Here is a 17,404-nt window from a genome sequence, read left to right as displayed (position 1 = left end):
AAATGATTAAACCGGTTTTGGCATCCAACGATGGATGCCAGAATCGGTATGAATTTTAAAAGTTGCAAATCTATTTAATTTTGTAAATAAAGACAAATAATAAGATCTCGCTCTCTAGTTTAAAAACATTATTATTAAACTAACTCATAATTTTCAGTAATAATTAGTAAAATAAGGGGATCGTTTCCAATCGAAGCATAAGTACTTAGTATTTAGAGTATACAATAATTTTGTAAATAAATAAAGTGTTTCGTAGATGAACACAAAATGATTAAGTTCGTGACTGCAACGAGTGAAAATGTTTGCTCAGGCAGGGGAGAGTATTTGAGCAGGGAGGTTTTAAAATAAACGTTAAATCTTCTAAAAATATCCCAGTCACTTAATTAACTAAGGATCACATTTGCTTATATCTATATTATCAATTAGGGATGACGACTACATTAAAAAAAATGGCATTCTATTTAGTCGGTCAGTTAGATCTTCCAAAAATACTAAACACAAATTTTTCGCTTTTTCTAATTAATGAAAAAATACAAAGATACAGTGCATCAAAGTTCCGGAGTGGGGGCTTGTGACGTCACTTCTAAGTAAAAATTGTACCTAGGCGTGACGTCACGCGAAACTTCAACGCACTGTACCGTCGTCATTTTTCGTTTAAGAGAAAAAATAATAAAAAAGGGTCTAATATTCTTTAATAATCTAATTAACGGACTAATTAGTTTTTTTTTTGTCGTCTCGCCTATTACTTATTAACGTCCTTATGCTATAGCCACAATGTGGTACCTTTTGTTTGAGAACGGCACATATATCCGCTAATATCTTTAATGCCTGGATTTTCTTAAGCAATCAAGGATAGATGAAGGCCAGGCGGAAAATCTACGTAGAAGAGAATATGACGTATAAGAAATCAACAAAGCCCATAAAATGGTGAGTTATTTGCCTTATGACACCAGGTGGAAAAAATTCTTGTGGCCTCTCAGAACAGAATTTTAAATAATTTGCCTGGACTATGTTTATGTTAAGTCTACTAAAAATCTAGTGTGATTTCCTCGCTCGCTTGTGCTATATCTGCTCGAATCTTCAATAATTGATTTTACACGAGCCCTGAAGGATAGATAACGGTCAGGCAGAAAAAGTTCTTGTGCTCACGCAGGGGAGAATTTAACATCATGTGCAAGGGTTTAAGTTTATGTTAATTCTACTAAAGATCTATTGTGATTTCCTCGCCGGCTTGTTCAATATCGGCTAACATCTTCAAGACCTGTGCCTCCTCCAGCACCGGATGGAAAGTCACGGCCAGGCGGAAGAAGTTCTTGTGCTCACGCAGGGGAGAATATGATATCATTAGCAGGGAGTTTCTTGTTAGGCTCTCCTTGATTTTCGGTGTAATCTGGAAAGTAAAACATGCTCATTAAGGAAAAAATCAGAGTAGACTTATTTTTATGAACTGTCAAAAAGATTTCTAATATCATGCATAGTCAGTTCGGTGAGATAGTATAGAAAGACAAAATAGACTAGAGTGAGAGAGAAGGCGTCGCAAAGGGTTTCTCTGTACCGCTTGGGGATGTTCCAGAGTAGCACACATTGGGGCATTGCAACTGATCTACGACCAGAGATGTTAACTTTTTGAAATAAAAGCATTTCAAATGGAAATACAAAATACCTATTTTGTATTTGGTATTTTAAATACTTTTGTCGAAAACTATTTTGTATTTTATTTAAAATACTTTTTAGTACAAGTATTTTGCATTTTCTACCATTTCAAAATACAAAATGCTGTTTGTCACTTTTTGTCTGCCTAAGTTATGTACTGACCGGGACAACACGTTCGGAAGCGCTTAATTTAATGTTTTACAATATCACACTTATTTTTAGTGCTGCCAACATAGTGGTTCCTATAATAAATAGTAAGCGATTTGTTGCAAGATCCCTAAGCACCCTGACCGTGGACATCGAAAAATCGGGGAAAATCCATATGATTCGTATACCTAATGACTGTAGGCATTTCTATTTAGTACAGCTGTAATGCATTATGCTTAATTAATATTACTATTATTGTAGGATTTTTTTTTTCATATTTCACACATATTGCAATATAAGTCTTTCATTGCATTTTTATAATATTAGGTAAAAGACAGTCCATTTTTGGCTTCACTTTTTAACGTGCTAATTTTATAGAGCCAGGTTTCTGGGCTCTCTGGTGATTCTGTGTTTTAAACCAGGGTGGTCTGTGGTTTAAAATAAAAAAACACATCTTTAAAATAAAAGTTTTATCTTAAGTAAGAAGTGAGTTTATTTGCGAAGAATAAGTTAGGTACATTAGTGTCTTAGTTGGTAGGTGACATTTGGTTGCTTATTCTGCTATTTGTACTATACAGGTTGTACTAGCATGCAAAAATCAATGTCAAAAAAGTATTTTATTTGAATAAAGGTATTTTGAAAATACCTATTTTGTATTTTAAATACCTTTTTGTAAAACTATTTTGTATTTTTATTTGAAATAGGTAAAAAACCAAAGAATTTGCATTTTGTATTTAAATACATTGCACTACCTATTTTTTAACATCTCTGTCTACGACCAACTTGAAGCCAGGTCGATTAGCCACAGTGTCGAAACAGAACTGAGCAATCTTCAGTGCTGTCAGCAAGAGTAAAACGCTTTAAAATAACCATATTGAAATATTAGTTACCTTATGCATGCTCTCCCACCACTCCTCATCTTCTTTATCTGTTCTGTACCGCTTGGGGATGTACCAGAAGCACACATTGGGGCATTACAACTGATCTACGACCAACTTGAAGCCAGGTCGGCTCGCTACAGTGTCGAGACAGAACTGAGCGATCTTCAGTGCTGTCAGCAAGAGTAAAACACGTGAAATATTAGTTACCTTATGCATCCTGTCCCACCACTCCTCATCTTCCTTATCTGTTCTGTACCGCTTGGGGATGTACCAGAAGCATACATTGGGGCATTGCAACTGATCTACGACCAACTTGAAGCCAGGTCGACTAGCCACAGTGTCGAAACAGAACTGAGCAATCTTCAGTGCTGTCAGCAAGAGTAAAACGCTTTAAAATAACCATAGTGAAATATTAGTTACCTTATGCATGCTCTCCCACCACTCCTCATCTTCTTTATCTGTTCTGTACCGCTTGGGAATGTACCAGAAGCATACATTGGGGCATTGCAACTGATCTACGACCAACTTGAAGCCAGGTCGGCTCGCTACAGTGTCGAGACAGAACTGAGCGATCTTCAGTGCTGTCAGCAAGAGTAAAACACGTGAAATATTAGTTACCTTATGCATCCTGTCCCACCACTCCTCATCTTCCTTATCTGTTCTGTACCGCTTGGGGATGTACCAGAAGCATACATTGGGGCATTGCAACTGATCTACGACCAACTTGAAGCCAGGTCGACTAGCCATAGTGTCGAAACAGAACTGAGCAATCTTCAGTGCTGTCAGCAAGAGTAAAACGCTTTAAAATAACCATAGTGAAATATTAGTTACCTTATGCATGCTCTCCCACCACTCCTCATCTTCTTTATCTGTTCTGTACCGCTTGGGAATGTACCAGAAGCATACATTGGGGCATTGCAACTGATCTACGACCAACTTGAAGCCAGGTCGACTAGCCACAGTGTCGAGACAGAACTGAGCGATCTGCATGGTGCGATCAGCGAGTTGGTTGAGACCGGCGTCGCCACGCGCCTTCCACATCATCCATAGTTTAAATGCGTCGATCTGTGGGTGTACGATGTTATTTGGTTAGGCGCTGCGATAACACAAATTGTAAGAATTCATGAATAACATCTAAATTACTACAATTTTAAGACTTATTTTGTTTTTAACATTTGTACGACAATAGAAAAAACACAGATCACTATAATTAGTATTACTACATAAGCCTAAACTATATTTATCACCTGTGAGATGCAAATATTTTATATTTTAATCATAAATCACATTCGAAGTTATTATGTAGACTTTATAGTCTAGAACTTCAAGTAGCGACAATACTACGAATATGATACGAGTATCACGGCTACACATATATGTGAGCTAGAAAGAATATGGACTAAAATATTATGCAGCCACTCGGAGGGCCTTAATTCAGGTAGTGAAAAAACTCGATTTTTTAAACGCTAATATTCACCACTGAGTTGGGTTCGTGTAGAAAGCCCTTATCTCGCACAAGGCCTAGGGATCACTGGAGTAGCGCCATCTTGTGAAGAAAGGGGTAGCTCACCTTCCGTCCGCACTGTACGCTCTTGTCACCAGTATCGTAGCTGACGTCATAGAACTTGTCTTGCTGGAACAGGTACTGCGCTGCGGCTGAGTTGGCTTCGTGTAGGAGGCCCTTTTCGCGCACAAGGAATAGTGAGCATTGAAGCGGCGCTCCTGCCATCTTGTGGGGGTTCCAGGATATGGAGTTTGCTCTGAAATTTAAAGAGATGTTTGTATCGTTACTGTCATAAAGTTGTAATACCCAAACAAGTGAGTGATCATAATCAGATTCCTAAAATCCAATGACGTTTGTCGTACGGGTGTGCACATAAAAAAAATATGTAGGCATTTTAGGGGTACTTAGCTATTAGTTTTAATCCAATCAAAATCCAGGAGTATGACGAGAAAATGATAATTTACATTTAATTGCTTTGTCACTCATGTTCATAAACTTTCCACTTTAATACCTAGAGTAAACAAATGCTTACCGTTCAATGCCATTCAGCTTAATTTTATGTTTGCGGGACAAAATCAAACTCCCGCCCCAGCAAGCCTGAAAAACATAAAGTAACACGAATTAAAATTTTATACGCTACACAATATGCTATAGCCTTATATTGACCGGAATATAGACCGTCATCGTCATCGATCATGCACCATTTTTGTCGAAAAAACTAGAAATAATTAACTGGAAACCATGAATTTCTCATGTGGTAAAAAAAAAAAAAAAATGCTAGGTCTTACATCAACGTGCATCCAAACAGCGTGCTTCTTGCAAATATCAGCAATAACCGGTAAAGGATCGATGGCTCCCAGCACCGTTGTCCCAGCAGTAGCATTCACCATCAAGGGATGTAGTCCAGCCTTCTTGTCTTTGAGAATAGCCGCTTCTAGCTGTTCGGGGATCATTCGACCGCTGGCGTTGGTTTTTATGGTGCGAATGCTGTCGGTACCGAAGCCGAGCCAGTGCGCTGCTTTCTTTATTGAGTAGTGGCTCTGAAAATGTTGGTTAAAAAGGATTTAGTGAAATACCTATACCTACTGAGATAGATACCTACTAATAAATTAAAAACTAAATCATAAAAGATGAGAGAATAATGTAATGTTCCTAAATTACGACAAAAGATAGCTCATTGGGTGGCATAAGTTGCGTACTCGCTGCTTGGGTTATTTTACAGCAAGCGCGACTTCGAGTACGGAGTCTCCCGCGAAAACACAGAAGGTCAGGAAAAACCACATCACAGTCACAACTACATCCACAACACCAGGTGAAACTTACATCTTCCGAAGTGTACAACACCATCTGCTGCAGGCCCCACATGCCCTTAGCTTTGACCTGCGGGAAGGCTCTGAAGCGCGCTGCGACGATGCCGTACAACATCGACAAACTGCGTCCAGCGGTAAAGATGCTATCGCCTTCGGGGATGCCGAAGAGTTTCAAGAAGTGACTCAGAACATCGGACCCAATAAGTGCTAATGTAAAACTTACGTCTTCCGAAGTATACAACACCATCTGAGGCAGACCCCACGTGCCCTTGGCCTTGACCTGCGGGAAGGCTCTGAACCGCGCGGCGACGATGCCATACAGCATCGACAAGCTTCCTCCAGGGCTGAAGATGCCACCGCCTTCGGGGATGCCGAACAGCTTCAAGAAGTGACTCAGAACATCATACCCAATAAGTGCTAATGAAAAACTTACGTCTTCCGAAGTATACAACACCATCTGAGGCAGACCCCACATGCCCTTGGCCTTGACCTGCGGGAAGGCTCTGAACCGCGCGGCGACGATGCCATATAGCATCGACAAGCTGCCTCCAGGGCTGAAGATGCCATCGCCATCGGGGATGCCGAAGAGCTTCAAGACGTGACTCAGGACTTTGTTCTCGATTAGGGTGAAAGCGGGCGCTACTTCGAATGTATACCTGGAAAAAGTGATTAGATTTTCTTTTACTAGCTGAAGCATCTTCGAGAGTGGTTAGTTCTTTAAGAGTGCCAGGTTAAATATATATGTCCCAAATATTTATATGTCATAGAGCCTCTCTCCGGAGGATATTTGATTGGTTTCTGAGACTTTGGTGAACTCGAGATACTGACTTGGTGCCGTTTTTAGGGTTCCGTAGTCAACTAGGAACCCTTATAGTTTCGCCATGTCTGTCTGTCCGTCCGTCCGCGGATAATCTCAGTGACCGTTAGTGCGTTTTCACATTATCCGATCCGATATTGGATGTCGGACCGATATCACATACATTACAGGCGCCATCTTGGATTTTTTCTATTGAAATCCTTCCGACATCCGATATCGGATCGGATAGTGTGAAAACGGCCTTAGCACTAAAAAGCTGAAATTTGGTACCAATATAGTGGGGACTGATTTTTTTTTTCATTCCAACCCCAACGTGTGATATATTGTTGGGTAGGTATTTAAAAATGAATAAGGGTTACTACAATCGTTTTTTGATAATATTAATATTTTCGGAAATAATCGCTCCTAAAGAAAAAATAAGTGTGCCCGCCTCTAACTTTTGAATTTTGAACAATATGTTTAAAAAATATGAAAAAAATCACAAGTAGAACTTTATATAGACTTTCTAGGAAAATTGTTTTCAACTTGATAGGTTTAGTCGTTTTTGAGAAAAATACGGAAAACTACGGAACCCTACAATGAGCGTGGCCCGACACGCTCTTGGCCGGTTTTTAGTTTATAGTGTCGCAACCCACTACACTGTCACCGGACAGGGCTCACAGCCAAAGTGCGACTTGAGTGAATTTGTAAAATTATTTTTATTATATTATTTGCCCAATGGAAGTAATTTACAGATGTAGTACGAAAAGCTTTTCCTCCGTATTCTTACGGAAACGTACGAACGTGTCGTGCTATTTCAGTCACTCTCAGTATAAGACGTACTGACGCTGGCTGAACTAGCATGACAAATACGAACGCTTTTCAAAAAGCTTTTCGTACTAGATACATGACATATGTATCAAAGTGTGTAATTCGAGTATATTATTTTTATGCCATACTTGTACTATGCTGGCAATAGGCATAAATGTGACGGAGTAGCAACAGGTGATGGAAATGATAAGAACTTGTTTCCAGGGCGAAGGTCTTTATTAAAAGTAAAGGTAAAGGCATCTGTAAAGAACAGGTACAATATTGTATAACATACAGGGTAGAAATGTGTTAGGGTGATATACAGGGTAAAATTAAAAATAACTTACAATTGATATTGTGCCTTTGGGTAATTAATTAATAAACAGGAAAACGAAGAACTAAACTGAATGAACTGGTAAACTGCACGTGCACTATGAGTATATACTAAAATTGCACTTTTAGAACTTGTTATTAAAATTAGCCTTTTAATGCTTCAAAGGTGTTTATAGGATGAAATCCAGGATTGAACTGAGAAAAAATTCAGGAATGTCAAGGGTGAATCGAAAATATTCAAATTTAAAATTTAGAATCGATGTGCCAACTAGAGGATCTAGTGTAACGTTCCGTTTTACGTACGCACCGTTACAATAAATTCTAATACGTCCTTATCCTCTACTTATCTCAATAATTATATTTAATGACTCATTATCACCAAGTATGCCTACAATTAATTGTAAACGTATCTCCATTCTCTAGGTTGTATTATTTACTATATATACTCACCTTAGGTTATCAACTAACCTAATTTTAAGTACCTAAACATTTGCATGCTTAACTAGCAAAATATGTCTGTTCAGAAATATTGTTAAAATAACACCTTATTGTACCATATTTTTCGCAAATAAAGAATATTATTATTATTTGTATCTCCGTTTACAACTCTCGGGTCTTTCGAGCCCGGTCATTTATGGTATATAGATCCAACACGTAGAGGCTATTTGGAGAGCTTTGATGTCATGTAGATCGCCCGCTGGAACCCATTCACGGGTACATGAATAGATACCTCGTGAACCGGTTTCAGCAGGCATTATTATTAAAGTGTCTTACGTTTTACAACTGGTTATACAATCAAGTCGACCTCTGTAGTCGGTCGGAAGTAGGGACCTAATCGTAGTAGGTATTCGATAGGGGTACAACTGGTGCTACCCTAATTTTGTAGACTTTTCTGTATTACTTAAATGTTATGGAGACATATTAGTTCCAGCAGTGCCAGTCATCTTGTATAAGACTGAAAAGTTGATTCTAATGGTACCTATATATATCTACTATCGACACTAAATGCCCTCTTAGAAGTTCCATAGACAAGTGGAAGATTAATAAGAATATTACTAGTAGTGCTATCTTCTTGGAAGAAAATAGATAATGACTAAATATTATACCTACTTTGTGTGTATATATTATATGAACGTAATAATTGTTATATGATAAACTAGCTTTTGTTCGCGGCTTCGCTCGCGTTAGAAAGAGACAAAAAGTAGCCTATGTCACTCTCCATCCCTTCAACTATCTCCATTAAAAAAATCACGTCAATTCGTCGCTCCGTTTTGCCGTGAAAGACGGACAAACAAACAGACACCAAACTTTCCCATTTATAATATTATTATGGATATTGGAATGGAATTGTCTGTTAGTAAAATTGTCTTATATTTTGTAGGATTTTTTAAATCTCCACATCTTTACGTATATACAATTAAGTATCAACTACTTGTAAATTAGTAATAGAAACCGCCGTTAGTAATAGAAAATGCCGTAGCCTCATATAAACAGCCTGCTAAAAGTTCAAAGCACTAAGAAGGAAAGTCTAGTGCACAAGGTAGACAAGATCCAGTAGTTTAGGCATTTGACGAAGGTAAACCAGACAAGCTAAGTGTTTACCTATTTCCAAACTTAGTTAAGCTGGAATAACTTACTAACTTTGTAATCTAGGTACATACTAACAACTCTATAAACGTTCACGAAAGTTATCAAGCCGATAACGTTCGTTTGTCCCTTTCCGACGTATTGGTGTGATAGAAAGATTTTAAGAGACAAATATAAAATTATGGGCAGCCGTAGATAGTACAAAATATAGGCTGCCGTGTGGTGACGGGAGCAAGAATTTTACCTACATCCATTATTCTTTGTTTATGCTTAAAAAGTGTTCAGAAAAAGAATCAGGACTACCCGGAGCCCCCTCAAACAAGATACCTATATCAAACCTTCACCTGACGATTTTTGTGCATTTCTAAAAGAGAATCTTAGAAAAAAAAATCGGTGACCAATTCAGCCCCACGAATCTATGACATCAATATTTTATCTATAGTTTACCGGCACCTACGTGTGTACCTAAGTTATATTTATAGTGAAATCATAAAGATACAATATTTTGGTGAACTTACTGACTGGTGTTGAAAGCTTCCGTAATCCACGCCGCAGAGAGTCCGTAAGGGTCCGTGGCCCCAAACAGCTGGTTACGGAAGGTCGGCTTGTTGGTCTTCACGCTGTACTGGAGAACTTGGCGCACGCATTGCTCTAGAGTCTTCTCATCTGTAGCCTCTGATAAGTCTAGTTGGAGAATTTTCTGGAACAACATTCAAGATTAATTTACGTCAAAATTTTGTATCAGATATATACGAGGCATATCGAGTCCATATTGTAGGTATATTTTTTTAGTTTACTTCAAACAAGAATTGAAATCTTTATCCCTAGTGTCTGAATCTTAATAATGTAGGGTAAGTAAGTCTGAACAATGGAGCATTACTCATATGAATGAATATACACTTAGCACATCCACCAGCACAGCGGCTTCATCGTTTTGTGTCACAGAGAACCTCCTATAGAGTGGCAGTCTTGTCATATTTGGTTCGCGATACGAGTCACCAGTGTTTGGGGTGCGAGGAGCGGGCGGGGAATGTGTTAAGCGCGCTGTGATTGGCCGTTTCAAGGACGGCGGGCAGTCGCGCCAGATGAAAAGGGACAGAAGTATGACTGTCCCTCTACTGACGCGTAAGTGGCCAATGTAAGTTGACCTATGCCGGCTCTGAATAAATTATAAATATGACTTATTTGTGGAATGTAATGCCGTCTGTTTTTAAATTTGAGCTTCTTGTTACCTTTCCACACCATTTCACACTACAGGTGGACATCTTTAAGGCATCAAAATACCCTTTTCCAATTTTTTTGTGCGAAAAACACGCGCTGCTTTCGGGTCTGTTACTTGGTCGATACTGATCGGGCACGGCGAGCGCCCGCGCTTATATCAGTGCAAATACTAGGAAGGCTGGCCACAGCGAGTCGTCTTGTAATAGATGTCTATAGGGGTTGGTCTGTGTTTTGTGTGTTTCGTTAGAGGGAAAATACCTGTCTCTCGTGTTTTCTACAATATAAATACCTACTTTAACAATTTGGTATTTACTAGCCTCTGGTCTGCACAACTAGCACATGATTGGCGCGACAGTAGATGAGTCGCCGTCTTTTTCTAATAATTGTAATACTAATAGCCCTGCTGGAAAAAACATAAGCCGAGTACCTCCATCTTACTGTTTTATTTTACTGTTTTCATCGTATTCTGATAAAAAACTTACCATCGAATGGTTTTAGCTATTTCAAGGTCCGTCTACAAAAGGTTATATCGGATGCTGTGTAACTAATGTTTCTATTATCTACCGCTTTTAACCGCTATCATTTAAAGTAATTAAAACTTAATGGGCAATTGAGTCTCGTTAACTACTTTACTAGACACATGCCACGCAAACTAATGTGCAATATTTGACTCTCATCCTAAGTTTGTCTAAATATTGTAGTTTACACAATGAAATGGCATAACGGTAGGGACAGAGCCGGTATGTATCTTTATTATCTTAGCGGTTTTGCCTTGATACTAATTACTAATGTTAATGCTAGGGTGCACTAATTGCGGAAGAAACATCCAGTAATTGTCATCATTAGCAGCATTATCTGTCAGCATCGGAAATATCGGAATAATATAAATATTTCACTCGAATAAGATTCAAAGTCATCGGGAATATTATAATAGGTATTTCATGGATTTTTAAGACGACCGGACTGTCTATTGTAATGCAATGGCATTCTTCTTTTCTTTTATTTATAGTTTGAATAGGTAGACGTTTGACCCGTATCACACCTGATGGTAAGTGATGATGATGATGCGGTCTAAGGTGGAGCACGCTTTAAAGTACTAATGCTTATTTTTTTTGTTACATAAAATATGCTCTTATGCTTGCCATAGTAATGCCAGTATGAATTAGGTAATGGGGTCATCTTATGTTAAGTACCTACTTAAAGTACACATTTAAGCCAAAAATAAAGTAATGGCCTAAATGAATGTGTGTATTATAATTTTCATGTATCATGTGTTTACATAGCATGGTACTGCGAGAAATGCCAGAAGTCATCAAGCGGCGGCCGTGTCACCTAGATTTGAAATTCAACGGGTTTTTTTCTCAAAAATGGCTTTATATTTGGAAAATATATTCAAAGTACACTGTACCCATGTGACGGTGACGGTCAGAGAATTTCACTACCGTCTTTCTTCCTGTGGGTGTCGTAGAAGTCGACTATGGGAAATGGGGTCAATTATGGTGTGGGCGATCACCTGCAACCTGTCACTGCAGTATCGCAGCTTCGTTTTCTAAACCTTTTATTGTAGCTGGGGAGTTTATTGAAAAACCTTAAATTTTTTGACCAAAGCATGAAACTTGGCACAGTTGTTCCTTATATCAAAATAAGCCGATTAAGATCGGGAGCCTTCGGGAGCCTCCCCCCTGGGGCCCGGGAGGGGGGGTCAAAGTACCGCTTCACCCGGCTTGGTTTGAAAAATTCTAACTTACCCCGTTTAGTTAATAGGTCATGTTTGGTATCGTTTTCGAGTAAATCAATAACGTAGAATTCGTTTTTAGTACTAAAATTATAATTTAATGGTAAATAAAATAAAAAAAAATAAAAAATTTGAAATTTTCATCCATGATTTACAAATTCAGGTCATCATAAATGACAAACTGTTTGCTTTTTCTATAAATAAAAAATATGACATGATAGCCTATTTAATATAGATTATAAAAAATATAACTTTTATCCACCTTTACTAACGTTAAGTTCCACAAAAAAATTACTTTAAGACGCGCGGCGTCGGGACGCCGCGAGCGTAATTTTAAAATGCCTTTATTTTAGAAACTCTATTAGACCCCTTTTAGCTATTAGGTCATGTTTGATATCGTTTTCGAGTAAATCAATAACGTAGAATTAATTTTTGGTACTAAAATTATAATTTAATGGTAAGTAAAATTTAAAAAAATTAATAAATTTGAAATTTTCATCCATGATTTACAAATTCAAGTCATCATAAATGACAAACTGTTTGCTTTTTCTATAAATAAAAAATATGATATGAAAGCCTATTTAATATAGATTATAAAAAATATAACTTTTATCCACCTTCACAAACGTTAAGTTCCACAAAAAAATTACTTTAAGACGCGCGGCGTCGGGACGCCGCGAGCGTAATTTTAAAATACCTCTATTTTAAAAACTCTATTAGACCCGGTTTAGCTATTAGGTCATGTTTGATATAGTTTTCGAGTTAATTAATAACAAAGAATTTATTTTTGGTACTACAATTATAATTTAATGGTAAATAAATAAAAAAAAATATTCATCTATGATTTGCAAATTCAAGTCGACAAAAATGTCAACTGTTTGCTTTTTCTTTAAATAAAAAATATGATGTAAAAGCCTATGCGTATGTCACCAAACACCCAGACAAGTTTGGTGGAAACTTCCTTCACGAACTGCTTGGTGTCTAATGACCATGGTCCAAATGTTTCAAATGCAATTGCCGCAAATATGTAGTTGTTTTTTAAAAATGCATATTTGCGCGTTTAAACTGGGCGTTTTGCAGCAGCAGTCCCTGGTTTCTGGGCCGAACGTTAGACGTTGGACGGAGCCAAGGTATCCACACAGGTCACGCGCCAAGGGTCGTCCCAGAAACCAAGGCAAAAGCGAGCAACCATCAGGCCGCTTTGCTTTGCTGATTAGCCTATCTATGATATTGCTCCATCTCGTAATAGTTTGAAGTCTTGGGTGGCCATGTTTCTCCCTTGTTGATCGTTTCAAGCTGCGTTTATCGTACCTATCCCATACTATGTCTAATCTAGAAACGTTTTCTTTTGGCTTTGAAGCTTAGCCAGGCCACCCAAGGTGTCAAACTATTACAAGATGGAGCAATATCAGAGGCAAATCAGATTTTACTAAAGTTTGTAATAATTTTGTATGATACGTAACGTAAGTGGGTAATACTGAAGGTTACGTGATCCACCAAAAAGTTGTAATTTGATAGTTGTAGACTCTAAAATGATAATGCACATATTGTTTCAGACCAAGTCGTTGCGTAACGGTGAATGAGTGGTCGAAGTACCTACCTCTTTAGGTACCAGAAAAGATCGACAATTGGAGAACATACCTCCTTCAGAGGCTGCCTTGCATCAGCATATACTGCGCACAGTGTACCAGGGGCCCATTTCTCGAAGCTACAAGTTACAATTTTCAACTGGTTGTCAATGTCTAATATGACAAGTTGCAAAGAGACTTCCGCTTGTAACTTGTAACTTTCAGTTTTGAGAAATGGGACTCAGGGCGTTCAACTTGGAGTCAGGCGTTGGTGCCACACCAAAATTTGCCAAGTCCGTCTTCTTCCTTCCATCCCAGTCAGGCAACACTGAAGTGGCCAGTATATGCTTAGAAGTTACAAGATGTAAATGTAAATCAGGTTGCAAACACCGATGCAACTGTATAAAGAGGGTAGAGCCCTCTTTATGCAGTTGCATATGTACCCAGCTATGTCTCTGCGAAGGGAATGTATAGTATGAGTATGAGTATGAGTAATCTGTCAATTAGGACACCACAGACTAAACTATAAGTGCTAACTTTTCAGTGTTGGATACTCTATGGCAGTTCCGACTCAATTCATAATTCATAATTTCTTTATTGCATCCATGGTTACATCTAGGTGTTACATATTTATATTGGTTTCACATGGACCCTGACAGGGTACAGCAAGTCTGAAATCTAAATTATGCTAGGTATTGAATCGATTATAATATTACAATATTGAATTTAACAAGGTAATTATGTAAAAGTATATAATAGGAAACAATGAAATAGGACATAAAGGTAGGTATGTCAAAAAAGAATAGTAAGATAGTAAGAATAATAAGCTCATTATAATTTAATAATCATTTAATAAATCATTTTATTGATCAAAAGGTACATGGTACATGGTACAATGGCGCCCTGGAGACTGCGTTAGTTTACACTGTGTTGCAGTCCCAGTGGATGCCCGAATTACATGCTCGATTAGATAGGTATTGAAAAGAACAATTAGACTTCATTTGTAACAAAGAAACGGAAATTAACATATATTACTAGGTTGGTACAACAGCATGCATAATGTGTGTGTGTGTGTGTGTGTGTGTGTGTGTGTGTGTGTGTGTGTGTGTGTGTGTGTGTGTGTGTGTGTGTGTGTGTGTGTGTGTGTGTGTGTGTGTGTGTGTGTGTGTGTTTGTGTGTGTATGTATGTATGTATGTGTGTTGTGAGTACGTTTTTGCTTAATATCTAGTAGTTGTGTGCCTATAATCGTACTAATCCTAACACCCGAATAAACTTTCACTCAATAGTTTTTCAGTCTCATCGTAGTTCATAATACATATCCATGTCCAGATTGTCTTTTTAAAATCGTAGCCAGTTAATGTTTTTATACTCTTGTGTTTTAATTTTAGTTTATTATAAATTAACGGTGCGTTATAATTAATGTTCCGTCTTGCAAATTTAGTTTTGCATTTCGGCATGGGAACGCGTTCAATGCGCTTGTTTGATGTTGGTAACAACGGGACTATTTTATGGTGGTATCTTTTTAGGCATTGCATGATATATAATTTACGGACGGAGGAATTGACTTTAGTTAACTATAATAATTTCAAAAATACTTCATACAATTTCTATACTAATTTGCGATATCTGGAAAATTTTCCTGCATCTGAAACACATTTTTTTTATCTGTCGCGTTATCGGCCAATCAGAGACGGTTATTACAAACAATTGGTTGCTAGGTAATTCGATGTTGATACAACGGTGAACGACTCTATTGACATTAATTTTAACTTGCATGAATGGTGATATTTCCGTCCATTGACGATGAAGATAGACTCGTAGAAAAAGTATTGTATACAATAGTGATATAATTAAGCTTTTCACTCTCGTACCGTACTACACATGGTACTCGACTGAAGAGTTTTGTATTATATCAGGATTGTATAAAATACTATTATATAAATTTCTTACAGGATTCACTACAATGAATAAATAACAGGTACAGTCGGTTTTTAGATCGTGTGGCCCGACCCGAGTGTTGCCGTTGTCGACACCGGAGTCAATAATAATGAATCTTTTTCTATTTATGCATTAACACACCTCGGACACTGGCGATCAAATATATGAAAGAGGCGCGTTCCCCGCACACAGTATAAGCTCGCGTAGGTGAACGCGTACTATCCTTTGTGAATAGGCTTTAATATCATATTTTTATATTTATAGAAAAAGCAAACCGTTTATGGTGACTTGAATTTGCAACTCACAGAATTTTTTTTTTTAAATTTCATTTAACATTAAATGGTCATTTTAGTACCAAAACTAAATTCTACGTTATTTATTTACTCGAAAACGATACTAAACATGACCTAATAGCTAAACGAGTTCTAATAGAGTTTTTTAAAATAAAGGCATTTTAAAATTACGCTCGCGGCGTCCCGACGCCGCGCGGTTTAAAGGTTTTTTTTCTAAAACTTAACGTTAGTAAAGGTGGGTAAAAGTTATATTATTCATAGTCTATATTAAATAAGCTTTCATATCATATTTTTTATTTGTAGAAAAAGCAAACAGTTTGACATTTATGATGACTTGAATTTGTAAATCATAGATGAAAATTTCAAACTTTTCATTTTTTTTTATTTTATTTACCATTAAATTATAATTTTAGTACCAAAAATGGATTCTACGTTATTGATTTACTCGAAAACGATACCAAACATGACCTATGAACTAAACGGGGTATGTTAGAATTTTTCAAAGCAAGCCGGGTGAAGCGGTACTTTGACCCCCCCTCCCGAGCCCCAGGGGGGAGGCTCCCGAAGGCTCCCGATCTTAATCGGCTTATTTTGATATAAGGAACAACTGTGCCAAGTTTCATGCTTTGGTCAAGAAAAAAAAGGTTTGGCCTCTTTTTGTCGATAAACGTCCCCACTATTGCTAGATAAGAGAAGATAGCAGTGATGCAGTGAACCGGGAGCCATTTCATTCTCTCTGCCAACCTCTTTTGGCAATACAAGCCTAAGTTTATGGATGTATTTAAAGTACAAAATTATCATTAAGACAATCATTTTAGATTTTTGATCGGTATTCATACCTTCATGTTACAAGTATTAGGTAGGTACGATTTCCGATCAAAAATCTAAAATTGTATAAAATATTATTTTTTCACGACTAACATTCGTAGTCCGGGTAGGTATGTGGTACGTTAGACACGATACAGTACTTTTTAATGTTTTTCTTTTTAGTACCTAAATGTATATTCGACTTTTGATAATTTATCTGGTCTTTGGTTTAGGTACTTGTTTAAAGTTTTAAACAATATATTAAGTGCAATCATAATCAACCCTGTGCCTACCTCCAAATCCTTAGGGTGCTCAAACTTGATAAGCGGCGCATCTTCTCCCAACTCCTCCTTTACTATATTAAACACTTTACTGAGAAACGAATGGCCGTTGACATTCATTTTGTGAACTTAGTATCACTGCATCTATCAATGAATAGGTGTAATCTAACCAAGGGACCGCGGCAGACTGCGCGTAGGCACGCTTAACCCGGAATCATTGTTTGTAGTGTTTTCCATTATTTACACAGGACCTCGCGCGCTTTATGAGTGCATCGTCGCGTATCGTCAACTGATATTGATACCTACGTTAAGGACCACATATTCTAGCTTCCAATGTAAAATATAAAGTCAATAACCCCTTAGCAGTGTCTGATTACACTGATTATAGATGTCTAATGTCATTAACGGAAAGTTACGGAGTAAGAATAATGTTATCTAAATTGTGTGTGTACGCACAATGTCGAAGTAGGTATGGTCATGGTTTGAACTCACTAAACAAGTAGATAAACAAAAATATAAAATATAGACACTTATTCATA

General features: G+C 37.5%; 1 protein-coding gene across 1 annotated transcript; it reads right to left on the bottom strand.

The window, feature by feature from the left end:
• Nucleotides 1–113: 113 nt before the first annotated feature.
• Nucleotides 114–17,126, bottom strand: LOC125232184 (glutamate decarboxylase 2-like). The gene is made up of 8 exons (XM_048137818.1): nucleotides 16,878–17,126; nucleotides 9,540–9,721; nucleotides 5,929–6,151; nucleotides 4,974–5,225; nucleotides 4,718–4,782; nucleotides 4,252–4,441; nucleotides 3,513–3,746; nucleotides 114–1,390 (listed from the first exon to the last, which is right to left on the bottom strand). The coding sequence occupies exons 1-8, from the start codon at nucleotides 16,983–16,985 to the stop codon at nucleotides 1,202–1,204; spliced, it is 1,443 nt and encodes a 480-aa protein (XP_047993775.1). The 5' UTR covers nucleotides 16,986–17,126; the 3' UTR covers nucleotides 114–1,201.
• Nucleotides 17,127–17,404: the final 278 nt, after the last annotated feature.

The sequence above is a fragment of the Leguminivora glycinivorella genome, chromosome 1 (assembly GCF_023078275.1).
Source record: "Leguminivora glycinivorella isolate SPB_JAAS2020 chromosome 1, LegGlyc_1.1, whole genome shotgun sequence".
NCBI lineage: Eukaryota > Metazoa > Arthropoda > Insecta > Lepidoptera > Tortricidae > Leguminivora > Leguminivora glycinivorella.
The sequence above is the reverse complement of the archived record's forward strand: the minus strand, read 5'-3'. Positions and strand labels throughout refer to the sequence as shown.